This window comes from Myxine glutinosa, chromosome 2 (assembly GCF_964187855.1).
Source record: "Myxine glutinosa chromosome 2, kmMyxGlut1.1, whole genome shotgun sequence".
Taxonomy (NCBI): domain Eukaryota; kingdom Metazoa; phylum Chordata; class Myxini; order Myxiniformes; family Myxinidae; genus Myxine; species Myxine glutinosa.
In genome coordinates this window covers 62176199-62197123 of record NC_136262.1, presented here as the reverse complement: position 1 = coordinate 62197123, position 20925 = coordinate 62176199, and the positions used below count along the sequence as shown (strand labels likewise).

Sequence of the window (20925 nt, the reverse complement as noted above, 5' to 3'; positions counted from 1 at the left end):
CGAGATATGTCCAAAAAACGCTTCAACCAATCACAGAGCAGCGAACGATCGCGTTTGCCGAACGTGGCGGGCACACTCTGCCTCGGATGGCACATTTGAGAGCGTATTCATTTATTTCACGTTTGCAAACTATGTTGGCGTTAAACTATGTTTTACAACTGATAAAAACGAATTTGCGATTCATTCGCTTTCCTGCGCGTTTGTGTACGCGATGGCGATTTCTTTACCAAACTCCGGAAGCCGTTCGCTTTGGACCGAACCATTGCATGTAAATAGAGGGGGGGGATTGTCACCACTCGCAAGCCGTTCGCTTTGGACCAAACCATTTCATGTAAATAGAGGGGGGGGATATAATTTTAGATATAGATATAGTACGGGCAATGCCCTAGTTTTATTAATGAACAATAAGTTGTTCCTCGATCGGATGGACGGAAGGACAGACGGACATGAACCAATTGCTTATCCCCACTTTGCATCTAAATGAGTTGTTGTCGGCCACCTGGTGATATCCTGAGAATTTGATTCCAAATTGTGCAAGGAAGGCCGCAGGTAGGTAGGAGCCTGTTAACGACCTATTTAAGATTCTCAGGTGACCATGAGGTTAACGTGGACAGACACCTTTCTCTCCCCACCTCGTGATGCTTTCCGTGTTGTGTTGAGAATGTTGAGGATACTGAACATAAGCAAGAATCGATGAGGTTTTGGAGGGGGGGCTTTTACTTATTCCCTCCCAAAGAGGATCCCTCCTCTAGTCCCCTTACCTTACTCAACGCATCATCGCTTATTACATCACAGGACCAGTCCCCAAAGTGCAGTGTGGCTCCAATGGACTTGCAGTGAATGGTCGGTCGAGCTAGTGGAGACTTTTAACGGGACGGTAACTGATTAGCCCTGGCGAGGCGGAGCAGCCACGACGAGGTGAGAGTGTGGTTGGTTCGCTGCGAAGACGGGGGCAGACGGCGAGGAGGGAGGGACCCGAGGAGGAGAAGATGTTCGTCATTATCGGCGCAGCGCGGCCACGGAGCGGGGATCGCGCCTAGTCCCACAGAGCAGCGACTCCACGGGGACTCATGAAGCGTCCGTCCTCCCAGGTTCGAGTCTGTGTGCCCCCTCGTTAGCAAAGGTAACGTCCGTCACCTGGGCGACGTCGCGGTCCGTTGGCTCGGCGTGTACCGTTGGCCCCCCAGTTCCCCCACTCTATCTCCATGCTTCTTCCCTTGTTTAAGTGTAACCTTCTCTTTTGTTACCTCGGTGGGTCCACAGAGGTCTTTTAAATGCTTCCCGTCTTTAACGTTTCCACGTCAAATGATCGTCTTCCTCATTATATTAATTATCTTTGTCAATGCCATTATTAATTTATCGAATCCTCAACGTTTCTCGTGACGTCATCGTCATTTAAATTCATTTCTTCAGGTCAATTATATCCTTATCGGTTTGCGTCATTTTCACGGTCTTTGTCTGCTTATCTAGACCTTCTGAGATGAACCTGTTTGTGTGTTTGTGTGTGTGTGTGTGTTACTATGTGTGTGTGTGTGTGTTACTATGTGTGTGTGTGTGTTACTATGCGTGTGTGTTACTATGTGTGTGTGTTACTATGTATGTGTGTGTGTGTTACTATGCGTGTGTGTTACTATGTGTGTGTGTTACTATGTGTGTGTGTGTGTGTGTGTTACTATGTATGTGTGTTTTACTATGTATGTGTGTGTGTGTGTGTGTGTGTTACTATGTGTGTGTGTGTGTTACTATGTGTGTGTGTTACTATGTGTGTGTGTGTGTGTGTGTTACTATGTGTGTGTGTGTGTGTTACTATGTGTGTGTGTGTGTTACTGTGTGTGTGTGTGTGTGTGTGTGTGTGTGTGTGTGTGTGTGTGTGTGTGTGTGTGTGTGTGTGTGTGTGTGTGTGTGTGTGTGTTCGTTCATGCTGGTATTTCATGTGCTAGCTTTGTCTTTATTCTCTCTTTCCTGGTTTTACCCATTTCCGTCTTTTTGTGATTCTATTACCGTACTCAGTTTGGTCTTCACATTAATTCTGATTCTACCTATTGCTGTTTCCATACCTGTACGAGAAAGAGATCACCGTTTCGGGACTGTTCCTTTTGCACTCTGTCGATGGAGATTACTTGTATTCTCTTTTTATTTTTCCTTTTTCATCTTCACTTGTCACCATCTCTGCTCCACACATCACACACACTACGTTGGGTTCACGTCTTTCTATCTCGTGTAAAGTTTTGGACCAAATTTATTGATGATCCCAAGTTTATTGGTAATCCCACAGTCACCCCTCCAGATTTTACAGTTCATCTAAAGCCCAGGTAACCGACATCTCACATACTCATCTTTATAGTTGTCACATCATTCATACCTGTCTCCATCTCCGCATTGTGTCCTTGCTCTTCCATGTTCATCTTTAGGTGTCTGTCCAAAAGGCCCATAAAGTGAAATACCAAACACCCTGGAATCGTTTGTTTTCTCCAAAACATTTTCAAAGCAGCTAATTCCATATCCCGGAAATACCACCCCCTGTAAGAGATCACTCCATATCCCGGAAATACCACCCCATGTAAGAGATCACCCCATATCCTGGAAATACCACCCCCTGTAAGAGATCAATCCATATCCTGGAAATACCACCCCCTGTAAGAGATCACTCCATATCCCGGAACTACCACCCCCTGTAAGAGATCACTCCATATCCCGGAAATACCACCCCCTGTAAGAGATCACTCCATATCCCGGAAATACCACCCCATGTAAGAGATCAATCCATATCCTGGAAATACCACCCCCTGTAAGAGATCACTCCATATCCTGGAAATACCACCCCCTGTAAGAGATCAATCCATATCCCGGAAATACCACCCCCTGTAAGAGATCACTCCATATCCCGGAAATACCACCCCCTGTAAGAGATCACTCCATATCCCGGAAATACCACCCCCTGTAAGAGATCACTCCATATCCCGGAAATACCACCCCCTGTAAGAGATCAATCCATATCCTGGAAATACCACCCCCTGTAAGAGATCACTCCATATCCTGGAAATACCACCCCCTGTAAGAGATCAATCCATATCCCGGAAATACCACCCCCTGTAAGAGATCACTCCATATCCCAGAAATACCACCCCCTGTAAGAGATCACTCCATATCCCAGAAATACCACCCCCTGTAAGAGATCACTCCATATCCCGGAAATACCACCCCCTGTAAGAGATCACTCCATATCCCGGAAATACCACCCCCTGTAAGAGATCACTCCATATCCTGGAAATACCACCCCCTGTAAGAGATCACTCCATATCCCGGAAATACCACCCCCTGTAAGAGATCACTCCATATCCCGGAAATACCACCCCCTGTAAGAGATCACTCCATATCCTGGAAATACCACCCCCTGTAAGAGATCACTCCATATCCCAGAAATACCACCCCCTGTAAGAGATCACTCCATATCCCGGAAATACCACCCCCTGTAAGAGATCAATCCATATCCTGGAAATACCACCCCCTTGTAAGAGATCACTCCATATCCTGGAAATACCACCCCCTGTAAGAGATCACTCCATATCCTGGAAATACCACCCCCTGTAAGAGATCAATCCATATCCCGGAAATACCACCCCCTGTAAGAGATCACTCCATATCCCGGAAATACCACCCCCTGTAAGGGATCGCATCCCTTTTGTGACCTCTATCTCCATGCAAGAGCGTTTTGCATTTCCAAATCCTCTGATTTGAGTGGCCATCTTTCTTTTAGCAATCCCCTTATGCAAGTTTAATAGAGGCTGTTCAAGGAAATATTTGCTGTATGTTTCTCTGTTATATTTGTACCTTACTTAAAGTGAGTAATTTAAGGGAAACTTTACATGTACGGTAGGGATATTTTCCAGGCAATATCCATGTTGTAAAAGCAATTTAATGAATTATTTGAACGTTTTTATTTTTTGGGTTTTTTCTTTTTGAAACTGAGAGTGGGATTACTTTCCAAATGCTCTTTTGCATAAAGCTCATACCACAGTCCCATGTATCAATGGTTTCTCGTGGTATCTGCAGACCACAGATGTCTGCGGCAGGGGCACTGCTCAGATGTCTCAGCCTGCGGGCGGTGCCGGGCCCAGGTCCCAGGAGCACCGGGACTCCGCGGAAGGGCTTGAAGAAGCAGCGACGCAGGAGGCGGTTCCATCAAGGTGCTGATGTTGTTGTTGTAAAGGGAAAGGTGAACGTCCTTTCACTTTCTGGAGCCGTCACAGCTCTTGGCCTAGTCATAGCTTTAATCGGTGTCGCCATGGCTGCAATCGGCTATTGGCCATATTCTCCGGGTCCAACTTCTACATCGTCCGTCTCAAACATCAACTCCACTAATGCCTTTCACCACAAGTCCTCCGAATCAGCAGAGAGGTCTTTTGTGCCTTCGACCTCCAACTCGACATCCCTCGACCCGATGGTCTCATCGCTGACGGCCTCCTCATCACCACCCACCTCTTTCAGCACCTCAAGAACGATGACGTCTGGGAACCAAGGTGTTGCTCGCACCTTTGTAGAACGACAACTTCACACATATCGCATGAAAGTCCTTGGACCTCTTACGATGGGTGTCGGCATTTTCATCTGTATCTGCGGCATGGCGGCTCTCTTTGAGAACCGAGACAAAGGCACCAAAATCATCCATCTTCGTGACATCTACTCGGCACTTCTAGATGCTCATTCTCATTCGAACGGCACAACTACTTTGCAGCCGCCGCCATGCTTTGGTCGGTATAGCAGATGTTACAAGTCCGAGTGTGTGGCCCCTCTAAATTCAGGTGTTTCCTTCGTGACGCCGTGCTCCCTGGGTGAAAACTGCAGTAGCATCATGGATGCTTGTGCTGGGCGGGGCCTTCATGGTTGTCCCAGTGCACTATGCACCATCAGTCCTGGCTGTCCGTCTCAGATTGAGCACGGGGAAAAACAATCAGCAGAGCGGAAAAGACACGAAGCCAGGTCAATTGTTTCTTCTTCTATCGCCACCTTTACACTTCCCATTATCAAACTTAACAACTGTGTCATAGACCCAAATAGTCCTGCGAAGGGCCCCAGAGGTCTTATTACTCCTTCACCACCATCATCACCAATGGACAAATGTAGCTCAACATCACTGGAGGATGTTGACTTCAAAATTCAGCCCACCTCTCTTCCGTTGCCATCCAAGCAGGTAGGTTCAAGCAAACATCGTATTGAAACTAGGGCTTTGCTTGGATCAACAGCTTCCTTGAAGGGTCTGCAAATCCAGGCCAGCCCAGCTGAGGATCCCACCGATGGAACCCTTAAGGAGAGTCTCTTGGAAGAAAGAGAAAACGGTGCTAAGGGGATGCCTTCTCAAGATCCTGGGCCTATGCTGAGCCTTGCTGTTCCTCGGGAGAAAATGAGAGCTCGATCTAGCTCCAGACCTTGTAGCTCCAGTTCTAGTTTGAGAGAAAGGATTTGTATGACGTCTCGGTCACATGACAGCAACGTCGGCTCGAACGAGGATCACAACTCGGCACCTCTGCAGCACTGCTCTTCTGAGACGGGTCTTTAGCCTTGAGAATGGAGATGTAGCATTTTAATGAACATTTTTTTGGCAGGCCTCGATGGCCTTCTTTGAACACACGGGTCTCTGCTGTCGCTGTGTATAGCACTTTTTGCATCCTCTACCACAATGGCATTGCTGACATCATGGTAGCCGTAAATGAATGGAGATGCTTTTGAAAGGAGCTCGATGGCGGCTGGCAGCGATAGCTATCCAGTCATCCAAGTTTGATTACCCGTGTCCATCTTTGGCAGATTTTCAAGGGGCCTGTACTGGGAATGTAAAACTGTGGAGGATGCAGAAAGAGGAGGTACGTGCCTATACTTATGTGTGACTAGCAAGTGGCAACCTCCATATTCATGACATTCTGGGAGTACCCATACTCATCTTCAGAGGATGTAGATAGAGTAGAATAGTTATTTTGTGATAATTATTTATTTATTTTGCTTTGCCATGCTGGAACCAGCCAGCTAGTGCGTTGTGGACCCTTGCGTACCCTTGTGCAGATGTCGGTAGGAGAGGGCTGGTCGATATGTCAGAGGCAATGCTTTCCAAGGAATGTATCGAGCATGAAACCGTATTTAGTATTTTTAACTCTGGTTGCACTAAAATTTCTATTTCTTCCATGCATGGCCGTCTCCCTGTCACGCATGGCCTGTAATTGCTTGCTGTCGGGTGTCGGTTCTCCTGAGCTGACAGTGCGTCGCATTATTCTTGCCACACTGGCAATTAGCAGGGCCTGGGCCTAGTGCGGCCCCTCTCGCCCCAGTTTGAGTATCTTCTCACCTGCGCTGGGTGGTCGGCTGTTGGGAGCGTTATTTGCTCTTCTTCGTTTTCCTCGACTTCTGTGTCCCGAATAGTGCTTGGAAGTGCTACACCACCTTCACGATGCCCAAGATGCGTAATTAAGCCTCAAACACTGGTGATGTTGTTTCGCAAACTTTCAATTGCTTTATTGTGAGGAGACCTCTATTATATTACGTATGCAAAGGCCTGAATCTTCAAAGCTCCCCTTGCCCCTTCTTCCACACCTCCTGTGTTCAGTCTTCCCCAAACTGTATGCTCCTTCCCCTTCCCTTACCCCTGGTCTCCTCCCAAACTTCTCTCCCGACGCCCCATACACCCAGTCTGTCTCCCAATCTCCCATCATCATCCCTTCTTTTCATTGACTCAATTTCAATATTCCCAATTGAGCCCTTCCAATAATTTATGATATTTCTGACCCCTTTTATACGAAGAGGAAATTCTAGAGAATTTTTTTTGTCAGGAAACTATACCTGTTGGCCAAGGTGGTTTCGTTTTGGCCAGCCAGGTGCACGTTGCATGATCCCAGGTTTCTCGGTGCATCCACACCATGGACAATTGTCTCCCCCACCCTTCCTGCAAGATCCAATTGCATCATCTTTTGCCTCTTATATCCATAGTTGTTGTTTTTTGTTTTTTTTTTACAAAATATGCATTTTCTATACCTATAAATAAAAAATATCCAGTTTGAGCGAAATCCGACTTGCTAATATCCTTTGGATTTATGGGATTGTGATGACTTTTCCTCCTCAACTTTGCGGCATAACGTTTTCATTGTTTGGCCATAACTTTGGAACATCCAAAGCAATCTTGGGGGTAATTTACAGAGATGATGCAGGTTAGTGTCAGGTACACCACATGATGTCGATGATTATGTTGTTGTTTTTTTTCTTTAAATGGCCAACACCTCCAATTGATGATCACCGCAGATTGATCTTCTCGATCTTTCAACTCCATCACCTTCCCTTAGAAGAGCTGCACTTTTACAATTCAACCTTCGTTTATTCGTTCTGTGGTCATTCTGCTTTACGCACACGTTCTTTGACCAAGGAACACGACAGACCACCGCAGTTGAAGAAGGTTGGAGGAACCAAAATTCAATTTACAGAGAAACAACGTGATGGAGTTTTTTTTGTATCGAGGAACAAGGAAACTGATGTGGGTTCTAGTGAGACCTTTTTTTGACTAACTTTGAATTTTATTCCACCCCCTGTGGTTTGTCCCACTCTTAGTTAAGATGTATTAAAGGTAGGATAACCTGGTATTGGCTTATGGCTTAAGATCTTAGGGTCTTGGGTTTGAGTTGAATTGAAATTTGAAATCCGGAGGACTCGTCTGCTGTTGCTGAATGTTAGATCCCATGATGCATTTGCTGAAGATTAGGCGAGTTATCGCCGGCGTTGTCCAAATTTCAATTTCCTGCCACAAGAACGCACAAGTTGTTGCACGCACAGCATCTTTGAGGGTAAGCGGACGGTCTTGTGCGACGTTCTGCAATTCGATAGTTTCACATGACTTGGGGGGGAGGGGGGTCTCATCTCGACATTGACGTACGTAATTATATCTATAGGCTCAGAAGAATCCTTCTTGCAAGAAAGGCTCGAACACCAAAATGGTCGTTTGCACCACCGTTTCCTTTACTTGCATCCCGAAAGCACCGTTTTGTTTCTTCGAAATGTTTTTGACTTGCGACGAAGTTCCATTCACATCTAACTTTATCGGAATCTCGAGATCATTGATGAATCAGCTGAGTGCCTCCTGTTCCATGAGGAATAGTCTGTATACCATAGTCTTTCTACTCGCATGAGACATGATATATAAATATAGTCGATACTCATGTTAACAGCATGTATGTATGTATGTATGTAACCCTCGACTAGACACTAGTGTCTGTCCTTTTAGCGATTTAAATTCGGTGTACTCCTCTTTCTATGGACCCGTCTGTCTTTCAAACCCACTTGGCTAAAAGGGTAGACCTCTAAAAATTACGCACAAACGATCGGATTTTTGGATTTGAAGTCACATTTGTAACAGAATTCAAGGAGACGGAGTCTGATCAGAATGTCCTCCTGAAATGGGGTTTTTTAAGTTTCCCCTGTTGGCCATGAAGCGTTAACGCGAGTATACATGGGGATGCTGTGTAATGAGACCTGTGTACTTTCTGGGTCCTCATTGACGATTTGTTTCAACTTTTACAGGGCTTGGTCTTTCAAAGATGCTCACATGAGTGAGCATTAGTGAACCTGCTGGGTTTTTTTATTGTCTTGTTCATTGAAACATGCTCACAAAAGTAAGCATTAGTGAACTTGCTGGGTTTTTTTATTGTCCTGTTCATTGACAATGCTCACATACATGAGCATGTTATGCATATTTGGGGTTTCAAAGCTTGAAGCCTTTTATTTTTAAGTTACCGTTTGGCAAGGACAAGTTAACCGAGTATACAAGTAAAGATGTATGTCGAGTTTACCTGTAGGTAGGCTCATGTCATTGAGCTTGATATGACGAAGGCCTTTTTAATGCTGGAAAAGCTGTTTCATATATGTTTCGTTGTGGGCAGCCAGGTGCATGTTTTGTGACCAGGCAAGGCATGGAGTGACTGACCATGGTGACTTTTTCAAGGGATCTCAGATGGGATGATTTTTAAAGACAGGTAAATGGACCAACTCCTGTGCAGGTTGTACTGGGCAGATCTGAGCCTCGAAGTGGAAATGTTGTGTTTTAAAATGCGTTTATTATTCTCCATTGTGTTGGATGAAATGTTTCCTGCAGGTATGAGCACGGTATGCCTTACATTTGCGAGTCTTGAATCATTCGTCGTATTATATCAACACTTGCTTCTGGAAAGGTTGTAGTGCTGGCAAGATGGTTGGAGGTGGACAGGTTAGGCCGTATACCGTGGAGAGTGGGCGAGTTATCGCCGGTACCCTCCACGAATTACAAATAAATCACCTTCAGTGGAACGGCAGGACTGGCCAGCCGGATCGTGAAAGACTTGTCATAAACGCTCCCCAGCCGATCCCACTGGAAGATGGGAATAATTGAGTGTTTTTAAAACAGGTAGTAGCGTACGTACTTTCTGGGAAGATATAGTGGGATTAAATTTTTTATGGCAGGTGACTATGTCATTGGTCATTGCTGATCCCAGGTAACTCTGATGTACCATACGACGTCGTCACATCGTCTTACGGCATTCAGGAGCGCATATCCTCTGGGAGGGAACGTTAAGCCAGGTGGAACATGCAATTACAGGTGTTAAAAGGTCCGATTGAATCTTGTGTGAACGAGCTGGCCACTTTGTGCAGGTCTCCATGACAAATTTCCAACTCACGGTTGGGGACATAACATAACCCTTCCGAGCCCGCAATATAATGTTACCTTTTCTCACTTTCACCCAAATCCCAATAAAACGGATGTGGCCAGAGAGCTTCACCTACACCTCCATCAAATGGACATTGCTGTGGCACCTATCCAGCACCTATTATCGGCCATTGCTCTCACCGACAGATTAAACCCGTGGGGCTTAGAAAATGAACAACATGGGAGCTCCCACCTGACCAATAAAGGGAAAAACCTAAATAAATAAAAAAACATCAAAATCTTCAGGAAATAAGTGTTTTTTAAATCTCCGACAGGTGTTGTGTTACACCTTTAAAATTGTCCCACACTACCTTTGTGCGTGATGACAAAATGTCTTCACTTGATGACTGATCGACCTTACCTGCAATTACCTCCCGATTAGGATGGTTGTCTTCTTTGTCTTGTCTATCAAAACTTTTCCCTTTAAATATTTAAAGGTAAACTCGTGCTCGACCAGATATTAACGTGGTTCAAATCCAGGTGAAGACACCGGTCTTAAGGGGTTGGATTGTTATAATCTTCAGGAAATCGACCTGTTCCCTCGAGAATTACCACGTCCGATTGTTCGAATTTTAAAAACCCAGCTGGCTCATTAACGACCTTCAGGATGAGATAACCTGCCGACCTCACCTGCTTTGGTCCACATGGGATGCCGGTGTATTCATTATACGGCGGAGTTGTATTCCCTACACCTGTCACAGGAGGTCCAACCCTTCTGGCACCAAATGCGAATGAGACCAGGTATGGCATGGGGTGACCACACACTGAAGAGCATTGGTGAACCTGCTGGGTTTTCTAATTGATGCCCCTAATTAGCCACAGGTTCATCAGATTGTCACCAAATGTGAATGAGACCAGGTAAGGCATGAGGTGCCAAGAAGCCAAGAGTCTCCAGAAGCCAATAATCCAAAAGGTAATTTATTCTCATCAAGGTGACGATCCCGAGAGGCGACATTGGTTTTAAATGCCCGGCGAGATCTTCCTGATGGATGTTTGTTTCCCAGGTAACTGTTACCGTACTGCAGTTCATCACAATTCTCCGACGCGACGTGTACTTACGTACATACCTACGTACCCACGTAATGACGTACATGCGAGTATCTCCGCAAGTCATTGTTAGGTTCAAGCCTCGCGGACTTGGTCATGTTGTGTACACCTGTTTGTAAAAAGTATTTCTTTTACATACCGACCTGGCCGAACCCTCCCCCCCCCCCCCCCTTTGTAACCAGGTGGTGTGATAATAATAAAAATACATGGAACTGATGCTCCCTGATCCCCTATTGTTGTCATCTGATCCCTGATCCCCTATTGTTCTCATCTGATCCCTGATCCCCTATTGTTGTCAGCTAATCCCTGATCCCCTATTGTTCTCATCTGATCCCTCATCCCCTATTGTTCTTATCTGATCCCTGATCCCCTATTGTTCTTATCTGATCCCTGATCCCCTTTTGTTCTCATCTGATCCCTGATCCCCTATTGTTCTCATCTGATCCCTCATCCCCTATTGTTCTCATCTGATCCCTGATCCCCTATTGTTGTCATCTGATCCCTGATCCCCTATTGTTCTCATCTGATCCCTGATCCCCTATTGTTCTCATCTGATCCCTGATCCCCTATTGTTCTCATCTGATCCCTGATCCCCTATTGTTCTCATCTGATCCCTGATCCCCTATTGTTGTCATCTGATCCCTGATCCCCTATTGTTCTCATCTGATCCCTGATCCCCTATTGTTGTCATCTGATCCCTGATCCCCTATTGTTCTCATCTGATCCCTCATCCCCTATTTTTCTCATCTGATCCCTGATCCCCTATTGATCTCATCTGATCCTTGATCCCCTATTGTTCTCATCTGATCCCTGATCCCCTATTGTTCTCATCTGATCCCTGGTCTCCTATTGTCATCTGATCCCTGATCACCTATTGTTCACATCTGATCCCTGATCCCCTATTGTTCTCATCTGATCCCTGATCCCCTATTGTTCTCATCTGATCCCTGATCCCCTATTGTTCTCATCTGATCCCTGATCCCCTATTGTTCTCATCTGATCCCTCATCCCCTATTGTTCTCATCTGATCCCTCATCCCCTATTGTTCTCATCTGATCCCTGATCCCCTATTGTTCTCATCTGATCCCTGATCCCCTATTGTTCTCATCTGATCCCTCATCCCCTGTTGTTCTCATCTGATCCCTGATCCCCTATTGTTCTCATCTGATCCCTGATCCTCTATTGTTCTCATCTGATCCCTGATCCTCTATTGTTCTCATCTGATCCCTGATCCCCTATTTTTCTCATCTGATCCCTCATCCCCTATTGTTCTCATCTGATCCCTGATCCCCTATTTTTCTCATCAGATCCCTGATCCCCTATTGTTCTCATCTGATCCTTAATCCCCTATTGTTCTCATCTGATCCCTCATCCCCTATTGTTCTCATCTGATCCCTCATCCCCTATTGTTCTCATCTGATCCCTGATCCCCTATTGTTCTCATCGATGGGTATAGATGCCATCTTGTGGCTGGCACGAGATGTGTTCAAACTACCTACTCTTGATACTTCACCGACTCACCTCTCTTACCAAGGCCCTTTTCCCCCGATTGCTCAGTTTGGCCGGGCGGCCAGCTCGAGGAAGAGTCCTGGTTGTTCCAAACTTCTTCCATTTAAGAATTATGGAGGCCATTGTGCTCTTGGGAACCTTCGATGCAGCAGAAATATTTTGTAGGCTTCCCCAGATCTGTGCTTCGACACAATCCTGTCTGAGCTCTGCAGGCAGTTCCTTCGACATCATGGCTTGGTTTTTGCTCTGATATGCATTGTCAGCTGCGAGACCTTATATAGACAGGTGTGTGCCTTTCCAAATCATGTCCAATCAATTGAATTTACCACAGGTGGACTCCAATCAAGGTGTAGAAACATCTCAAAGATGATCAAGAGAAATGGGAGGCACCCGAGCTAAATTTCAAGTGTCATAGCAAAGGGTAAATGTGAATGTGATATTTCAGGTTTTTCTTTTTAATAAATTTGCAAAACTTTCTAAAATCCTGTTTTCTCTTTGCCATTATGGGGGTATTGAGTGTAGATTGATGAGGGAAGAAAATGAATTTAAACGATTTCAGCATAAGGCTGCAACATAACAAAATGTGAAAAAGTGAAGGGGTCTGAATACTTTCTGAATGCACTGTTTATAATAGAAAATAGATAGAAGATAAAGTTCTGCCGAGGGGGTAACAGGACTTTGTAAATACCCTGTACAGTGACGTCATAATGCACGTTTGTGCCCCAACCAAGTGAGCTGCTGTGACGACATAATCAGTGGTGTTGTAGCAACATATCAAATAAATGAAAGAACCCTTAATGCACAAAATGCTATCCATTCATCATTGCATTAGGCCATACGCCCTACATCTGGCAAATAAAATACATTTACTTCTTCATGCAGGTGTATGAATCAAATTGTTGCCCCTTTATATGAACTTTTCTGGAGCATTGCTTGGTTCCTCCTCAGAACACAATGGTAATCCAGCATGCACACGAGATTTTTTGAATGCCCCTTATTTTGTATTGTTTGGCATTTTCTACATGCAATGGAATGTCCATTCTTTGCTATACTTTGCCACATGGCACATACCCTTATATAAAGGGGCCTTTTTTATGCCCCTGGCATTTTACCCAATCATGGAGCCCACGGATCGCGAGGAGGTGGATGTGCAAATTCTGCCTTCTATACGTACGTAATAAATAGTTGCTCCCAAAGAGGAAGGCACTGTGTTTGGGAAAATTGGAAATGGATGGGGGTTGGAGGATAAAAATGGATTTTGTTCCTAATATGTAGACAATACTCTCTAAGGTAAAACTTATTGGAGGTTGAGATTGAGCGTTAAGAAACAAATCAGGACTCCGGGAAAAGGCGTCTGGACGTTCCCAAGATTTGTCAAGCAATTCCAATTGGGAGAGGTTCCATTCATTGCGATTCCATTGAGGGCGCTCAGTCATAAACCTGGAAATCGTGTCTTTTTTTTGGGCGGTGTTTACACATATTTACAAAATGTGTATTATTGACGAGGGTTTCATGGAAGATCATACCAAAGGGCTGAGGTTGTAAGACTGACACACACTGCCATATTAGTGGGGGTGCCTTTGTACTCTATTTCAAGTTCGTCTGCAGTTCACGTTAATTTTGGGCGACCACTATAAATGTATTCCACTGGGTCCGTCTAATCGGAAAAATGATGTCGCCATTTTTTTCTGTTGACCTTTAGTGACCTTGACTCGAGGTCAAAGTTCAAACGTCGTTACAGTGACCATACTTCATTCAAAGTAAATCGACCTTGGTACCAAAATGTGGCAAATTTCACAAGGAACATTGATTATGACATTTGTTTTGTCATTTGCCCGCTCCGATGTTTGCAATATGCAAATTAATAAGCAAATGACCTAATTAGAGAAAAAATATGCATAATTAACATATAGTCTTCACCATACACGTAAATCCCATCACTTCGCATTATTATTGAATGCCAATCATTAGTTACCATCTCAAATGTGTCGTCTACCACGTTGGAGACAACACACCTATTGGAAAGATATCTGCAAAGCAGTTCCTCTCGAGCACAAAGACCAAAGACGAACTAGTCCGGGAGCCAAAGGCCTGAATTTTGGTGAACCTGGTTTTGTCGGATAAAGTTTTTTCCTTTGCTGTTTCTTGTAGCCTGGGGGTAGCTCATTAAGATTTAGGAGGGTGCCTGGTGAGATCCCTTGGGCAACTCAAGATATTAACCCCTTCATGCCCTATGCGCACAAATCATGAAAAAATGGGAACTTCCCATAATTTCATGGTGAATACTCACATCAAATGCATCAAATTTGAGTCAGATATGAGGAAAATGGAAGAGGAGGAGACGAATACCACCACAGTTCAACTATATCACAAGGAGGAGGCCAAGGCAAGGATAGAAGCAGATGCCAAGGACAGTGCTGGACTTCGAAAGAAACTCGACACATGCCTTCATCCATTGGATCCCAAGGCACATCCAGGGGGGAGTACTGTCAACATTATCAGCGGGAAGCTAGCTCCACCATCTGTCAAGGTAGACAATGCCGTGAACATTGGAGAGGCAATGTTAGAAGATTTTGAGAAGACCTGGCCTGAGGGATTTTACAATACCATCCCCAAGAAAGTGGTGACTATGGCAGCAACAAGCAAATCTGTCCAAGTTGGTGACTCCAAAGTCTATGATCTGAATGCCATCTACTCAATGGTCATCGCATTGTTATCTAGTGACCGCGATATTGACGTGAAGGATGTCCTTTCCTATGAGCTTGCACCTGTCCCAACCGCAATGTTCACGAAGGATGGAATGCGGATTTGTAAAGCCAAGTCCACACAAGAAGTTGCTCCAGGTTGAAGTCTCCAGGAGGAATGCCGGTGATGCAAACGTCACTGTCATGGATGGATCAGCCCTTCTTTGGACCATCCATTGGCCAGCAGATGGCACAGTAGCCGATTTCATTGCGAATGTCAAGAAGCAGATAACTTCATACCTGACAGACTGACGTTTACCTCATCTTTGACAGGTACCATGAGTACAGTATAAAGTCCGTCACGAGGGATGGCAGGGAGACGGGGGTTAGCAGGAAACATCATCTGCTACGGACAATGAAGCTTCCAGCCCAGAAGGTTGTCTTGTCATCTGTTGAAAACAAGAAAGAACTTATCTGAATATTATGTGATGAACTGACTCAGGACAGGCTTTTCCATCTACAGAGCACAGAGAAACACATGTTGGTTGTGACAGGGGAGGACCCTTGTCCCATCGAAATCAAGAAGGAAGAAAGAAGGAGCCGGTACGATCTAGAGACTCATCATGAAGAAGCCGATATCATCATTGTCCAAAAAGTCTTGGAGTGTGCTGGAGAAGCCCATCAAGTCTCTGTGGTTTGTGATGACATGGATGTGTTCGTATTGCTACTTCATCATTACCAATTGGCAAGACTGGAAGTGCCACTGGCCATGGAATCCCCAAGCAAGGAAAGGGCAATAGTGGACATCAAGTCAACACTGGCTCAGCATCAAGAAATTGTAAAATAACCTTTTACCTGCCCATGCCATATCAGGATGTGACACTGTAGCATGTTACTTTGGCATTGGAAAAGGCTCTGTAATCAAAGCCCTGAAAGCTGGATATGAATTATTGGCCATAGGCAATGTGGATGCACCGCTCCAACAAGTCATTAATCAAGCCATTGGCTTCATCTCAGCCTGGTACGGCATAGAGGACAGCAAGGACATGTCACACACAAGGCTGCTTGTATGGGGGAAAAAGAATGGAAAAGGTCATACGTCTGCACCAAACCTGGCTGCTCTTCCGCCAACGAGAGAAGCATTTATTGAAAATGTGAAGAGGGCCCACTTTCAGGCAATTTTGTGGTGAACCCTCAATGTAAATCCTCCGCCAGCTCTGAACCAGGAAGAATTTGGATGGAAGAAAGACACAATCAACAGGTCACTGAGCCCAACCAATCTACCAGAAAATGCCAAACTTGCCCCAGACTACATTTTGGAAATGATCAGATGCGGCTGCAAAAGTGAACCCCTTTGTAACTCCAAGAGATGCAGTTGTCAGGTTAAAGGCTTAGCTTGCACAATGTTTTGTGCATGTTTCAGGATAGGATGCTGTGGAGGAATAAAATATTCATATATATTGACAGTTGTTAATATTGTATCCCAATGTGATATTGTGTAAAGAAGTGCTTTAAACCATGCAGTCTGTCAAAAGCCTTGGAAACAAAAATATAAAGAGGCAAGTTATTGCCCACTGCTAAATTGGTATTTAAATATCCCCCATGTGCTTTCAAAACTGCAGCATGAGCAAAGCCTTGGGGATGGCCCCCAAAGCGATGACAAGGCGCCTGAGAGATATAACCTTTGTCTTGTAGTGAAAAGAATGTTGACCTGTTTTGGTCCAAAACAATGACCCTATTCCCTTCTTTCCATGATAGTTATCTTTTGTAAATGTCGTGAGTGAATGAGAATGCTGAGCAGATGTGTCTTGGCATCAGAAAGACGAAATGCTGAGCTCTGTGTTGATCTTTGAACAAGATCTGACTACATCAAAGGGGAAAAGATCTATTTAACCACCATGCTCCGAGAGAAAGAAAGAATTCATCTGAAGACGCAGGAGGAGAAGGAACTGGACATCAGAAGAAGCAAGACCAGAAGGGAGAAGGTTTCAAGCAACGTGTTAAATGTCAAGTTATTATTTGGTGTAACGAGTTTCCCTCTTAATTTGGAATAAACCTTGGCTCGAGTTGACGTACCAAGCTCGTTGAATCTGAGTTCCATCTCAAGTTATTTACAGAACAAACCTTCAGGGTTCAGAAAAAGCTCCCTGACAGTTGGTCGCCCGGCGGGGATATCAACTGTGACGTTCGCCAGGACTAAAGGTGAGCCTTTACAGAACGATAAAAAGGAGCTGCTCAAATATTGTTAGATATTTATTAGCTTAGATAAGTGTGGTCGGTGGGCGAGCCAAAAAGCATGGACAGATGCAAAAAGCCCTGTATTATGTATACACATTTCAGTAATGGTGCCATGAATGTTTGTGTGTTTTTTTTCTCGTTGTTTTTTGTGGAGTCCAAAGATCCGCTATAAGACCTTTTTGTCTTTAGTCACAAAGGTGCTGTGCTCTTGTTTGTGTGTTTTTTCTCATGTAGATCCACTGAAATGGTATGTGCTGTATAATAATGTAAATAAGGTCGACCTGGGGACTGGGGTGTACATACATTTTAATACGGACAAAATGGCGATTTTTGTTACGTTTAACGTTGTTTGAGGTAAAGTCCTGAGATATCTGCTCGTTCCCTTTTTGTTTGCTGATTCGAAATTACATTGAGTTCCTATGGTTGAGACTTCTATGGTATTCCTATAGTATTCCTATGGTGAGCTCCCTTTATTTTGATTTGGTCACGGTGGACGAGCGGATAAAATGACGAATGCTGTGGCATGAGCAATAAAAAGTGATTTTTTTCCTTTAAAAAAAAAAAAATTCTAACGATTATTCGCTATTTTAACGACTTTTTGTAAATATGTATACTAATTGATCAGGAAGTGCGTGGCTTAAAAATCCCTGCGGGCGGTTTTGATGCGCGTCTGCATTTTATACACGTTAGCGTGTGTGATTGCTCAGATGTGCACAGAACATTAAGCAATTCAAGCGTCGCTGATCTGACCGAGAATGAGTGATGAAGTGCACCATCAACTCATTTTCTGGATGGTCATGTGAGACTCGTACCCCCCGTGGCCCCCCCGCCCCCCCCTCGTACCCTCGCCCGCACCCCCGCGGCTGAGTCAACCCACTGGGTGTTAATTTAATGACAAATGACCATGTTTCTTCTGATTGACATATTACGTACTGTTTGAGTAGCGCAAATGGGTTTTTTTCAATGCAAACTGACCTCTCTGTCCCTCCCTCTTTCTTTCCTTCTTTTCTCTTTCTCTTCTCCCCTCTTTCTCTCTGCCTCTCCCCCTCCCCCCTCTCCCTCTCCCTTTCTGGTTCTCTTCATTCATCTTCTTTTTCATCTCCCAGCTCCTACCCCCACTCACCTGTCACACAGGTGTTATCAAACCTGTCTTTTGTCATCAGTATTATTAGAGATCGTCTCTCCTGTGTTCTTTTTTTCCTTCTCTCTCTCCTTCTTTGTTTGCCCTCTCTTTCCCTCTCAATCTTTCTGTCTCCCTTTATCTCTCTTCATTTCTCACTTGAACTCACGTGGGTTGAGGCTCATATAACAGCTAATGAAATGAAGTGTTGCCCAATAATGTTTTCAATCCATGCTGTGAAAAATATGAAATTTGAATGCTTCGTTTGTTCCAATGAGTTTGCTGATGCATGTAATCTATTAATCTTCTCCGCCCCCGCTCCATCCTCCCCCCTAGCTTTCTCCTCCCTCATTTCATCCGACCCCTCCTCCTATCCCTCCTCCTACTCCTTTGCCCCACCCTTTTCCTCCCCTCTTTCCTCCTCTTTTCCCTCGCCCTTCCTTCCTACCTCCCTCACCTGTCTTTACCTGTTTTATCCTTCCCTTCTTCCTTCCTCCCCAGTAGTGTATATATGTTGCTTCTGGGACACTCTCATTTTCCCATTGACTTACATGTTAATTTTTCCCCTCCCTCATTGCCCCTAAACACCTCTATTTCTCTCACCCTGTTCTTTACGAACCTTCTAACCTTTTGACATGTTATCCTTATTCATTAGACCACTTAAACAATGGTCCTTCTGTGTGAACCTGTGATCCTTCTGACCTTATGGACCTTTTAACCTTTTACTCTTAATATCATCTGGTGAATCATCTTTGGCCCACTCAAACAACGACCCTACAAATATTTGTTTATGCGTGGGAAATAATTTAATTATCTTGCCACTCCCTTCACCATCTAATATATTAACAAAAAAGATGTTTGAGTTTGGTTCTTTATTAAGATATTTTAACTGAGCTAAGATAAAATGGTAAACCTCCCTCAATGTTCTTGTTTGAGCGCCTCCAGTGCCGCCCACTTTTTGGTAAGCTCCGCCCACTTTTTGGTAAACCACGCCCACTTTTACTAAGCCCGCCCCTTTTGTTAAGCCGCGCCCACTTTTGCTATGCCCCGCCCACTTTTGCTAAGTCCCACCCACTTTATAAACTCTTCAGCATTGTATCATTTCCAGGTAATACATTACATCATTTTCAGGGAATTTCCATCACATCATTTCCAGTTAAGACACGCCCAGGTTTGCCCAGGGAATTTCCACAGGAAATGACACACACCCAGCCCTTCTTATAAAAGGCACCGACCACACAGGCTTTTTCAAACACGCTTTCTGCTTCACTTGAGAATGGACTACTATGCCGAAATGGAATGGGATAACTTTGCTATTCCTTGGAGTCCTACTACCTGTGTAGAACTCAACCTTCAGATTGATGAACTGGACTCGAACCTCTTATCAATGGAGGTAAGTTTGTTTATTTATTTATTTATTTATTTATTTAATTAATTATTTATTTAATTAATTTTTTTTTTTTAGATGAGACTCGTGTAAGAGTTAACAAAGTTAATTTTAATATTCATAGAGCTTGATTTATACAAATAAAAATATTGTATTAAATTAATACATTGTTATTTTTTTTCACAGGAAATTGTATCTGAGATACGAAATGAAAATTCTGCTTTTAACACAACTTGGGATGAAGTTATTTTTTTGTTTGAAGACATTTTGAACAACCAAGACCCCCAGAACGAGGTCTACCTTGATGACCCAGCCAAAGAGTTATACCTTGGAGATCCACAAAATCCTGAAAAAGAGTTTTACCATGATGATACTTGTTGTGAGTTATCAAAACAAAACCCACTGAACAAGTTCTACCTTGATGAGCCAGAATACAAGTCATACATTGGAGACCCACAAATTTCTGAAAATTGGGAAAGGGGAGTTCTCCCTGATGGTCCGCAGTTATACTATGTGAGACACATCATAGAAACCCTAAAAAATTGTGAAATGGGAATTCTCCCTGATGGTCCGCAGTTATACTATGTGAGACACATCATAGAAACCCTAAAAAATTGGGCAAGGAGAGTTCTCCCTGATGGTCCGCAGTTATACTATGTGAGACACATCATAGAAACCCTAAAAAATTGGGAAAGGGGAGTTCTCCCTGATGGTCCGCAGTTATACTATGTGAGACACATCATAGAAACCCTAAAAAATTGGGAAAGGGAAGTTTTCCCTGATGGTCCGCAGTTATACTATGTGAGACTTATCACGGAAACCCCCAATATTTCTGAAAATTGTGGTTCTACCTTGGGGACTTGGAAAGATGGTTATATTTTTGGAGACTCGGAATGGGGGTTTTGTTTTGATGACTCGGAATGTGATACCTATCTTGGAGGCTCAACAGGAATGTGGTTATACCTTGGGAACTTGGAAAGTTGGTTTTATTTTGGAGACTCTACCTGTGGGGTCCATCTTGGAGACTCTTTGGATTCTAAAGCAATGAACAATGTTCTTTGTTTAATGACGCTTGATTTAAGCAATATCAAGAAAGTTCGAGGAAGAAAATGCTGGAAAATTCTTTCTTCCCATTTCTACTTCTTCAAACTTGAACGCCTTGAAAGACAGAATTGGAGGAAGAGGAAAAAAACCAAAATGAAATACATATTTTAAAAAAAGAAGAAAAAAA

At 44.1% G+C, this 20925-nt stretch overlaps 1 protein-coding gene across 1 annotated transcript; it reads left to right on the top strand.

Moving 5' to 3' along the window:
- The first annotated feature begins 540 nt into the window (after positions 1–540).
- TMEM200A (transmembrane protein 200A) lies at positions 541–7041 on the top strand. The gene is made up of 2 exons (XM_068108074.2): positions 541–1123; positions 4054–7041. The coding sequence occupies exon 2, from the start codon at positions 4061–4063 to the stop codon at positions 5555–5557; it is 1497 nt and encodes a 498-aa protein (XP_067964175.2). The 5' UTR covers positions 541–1123; positions 4054–4060; the 3' UTR covers positions 5558–7041.
- Positions 7042–20925: the final 13884 nt, after the last annotated feature.

Bases quoted from the DNA above. Each gene is read 5' to 3' on its own strand.
- TMEM200A (XM_068108074.2), top strand. From the start codon at position 4,061: ATGTCTGCGGCAGGGGCACTGCTCAGATGTCTCAGCCTGCGGGCGGTG.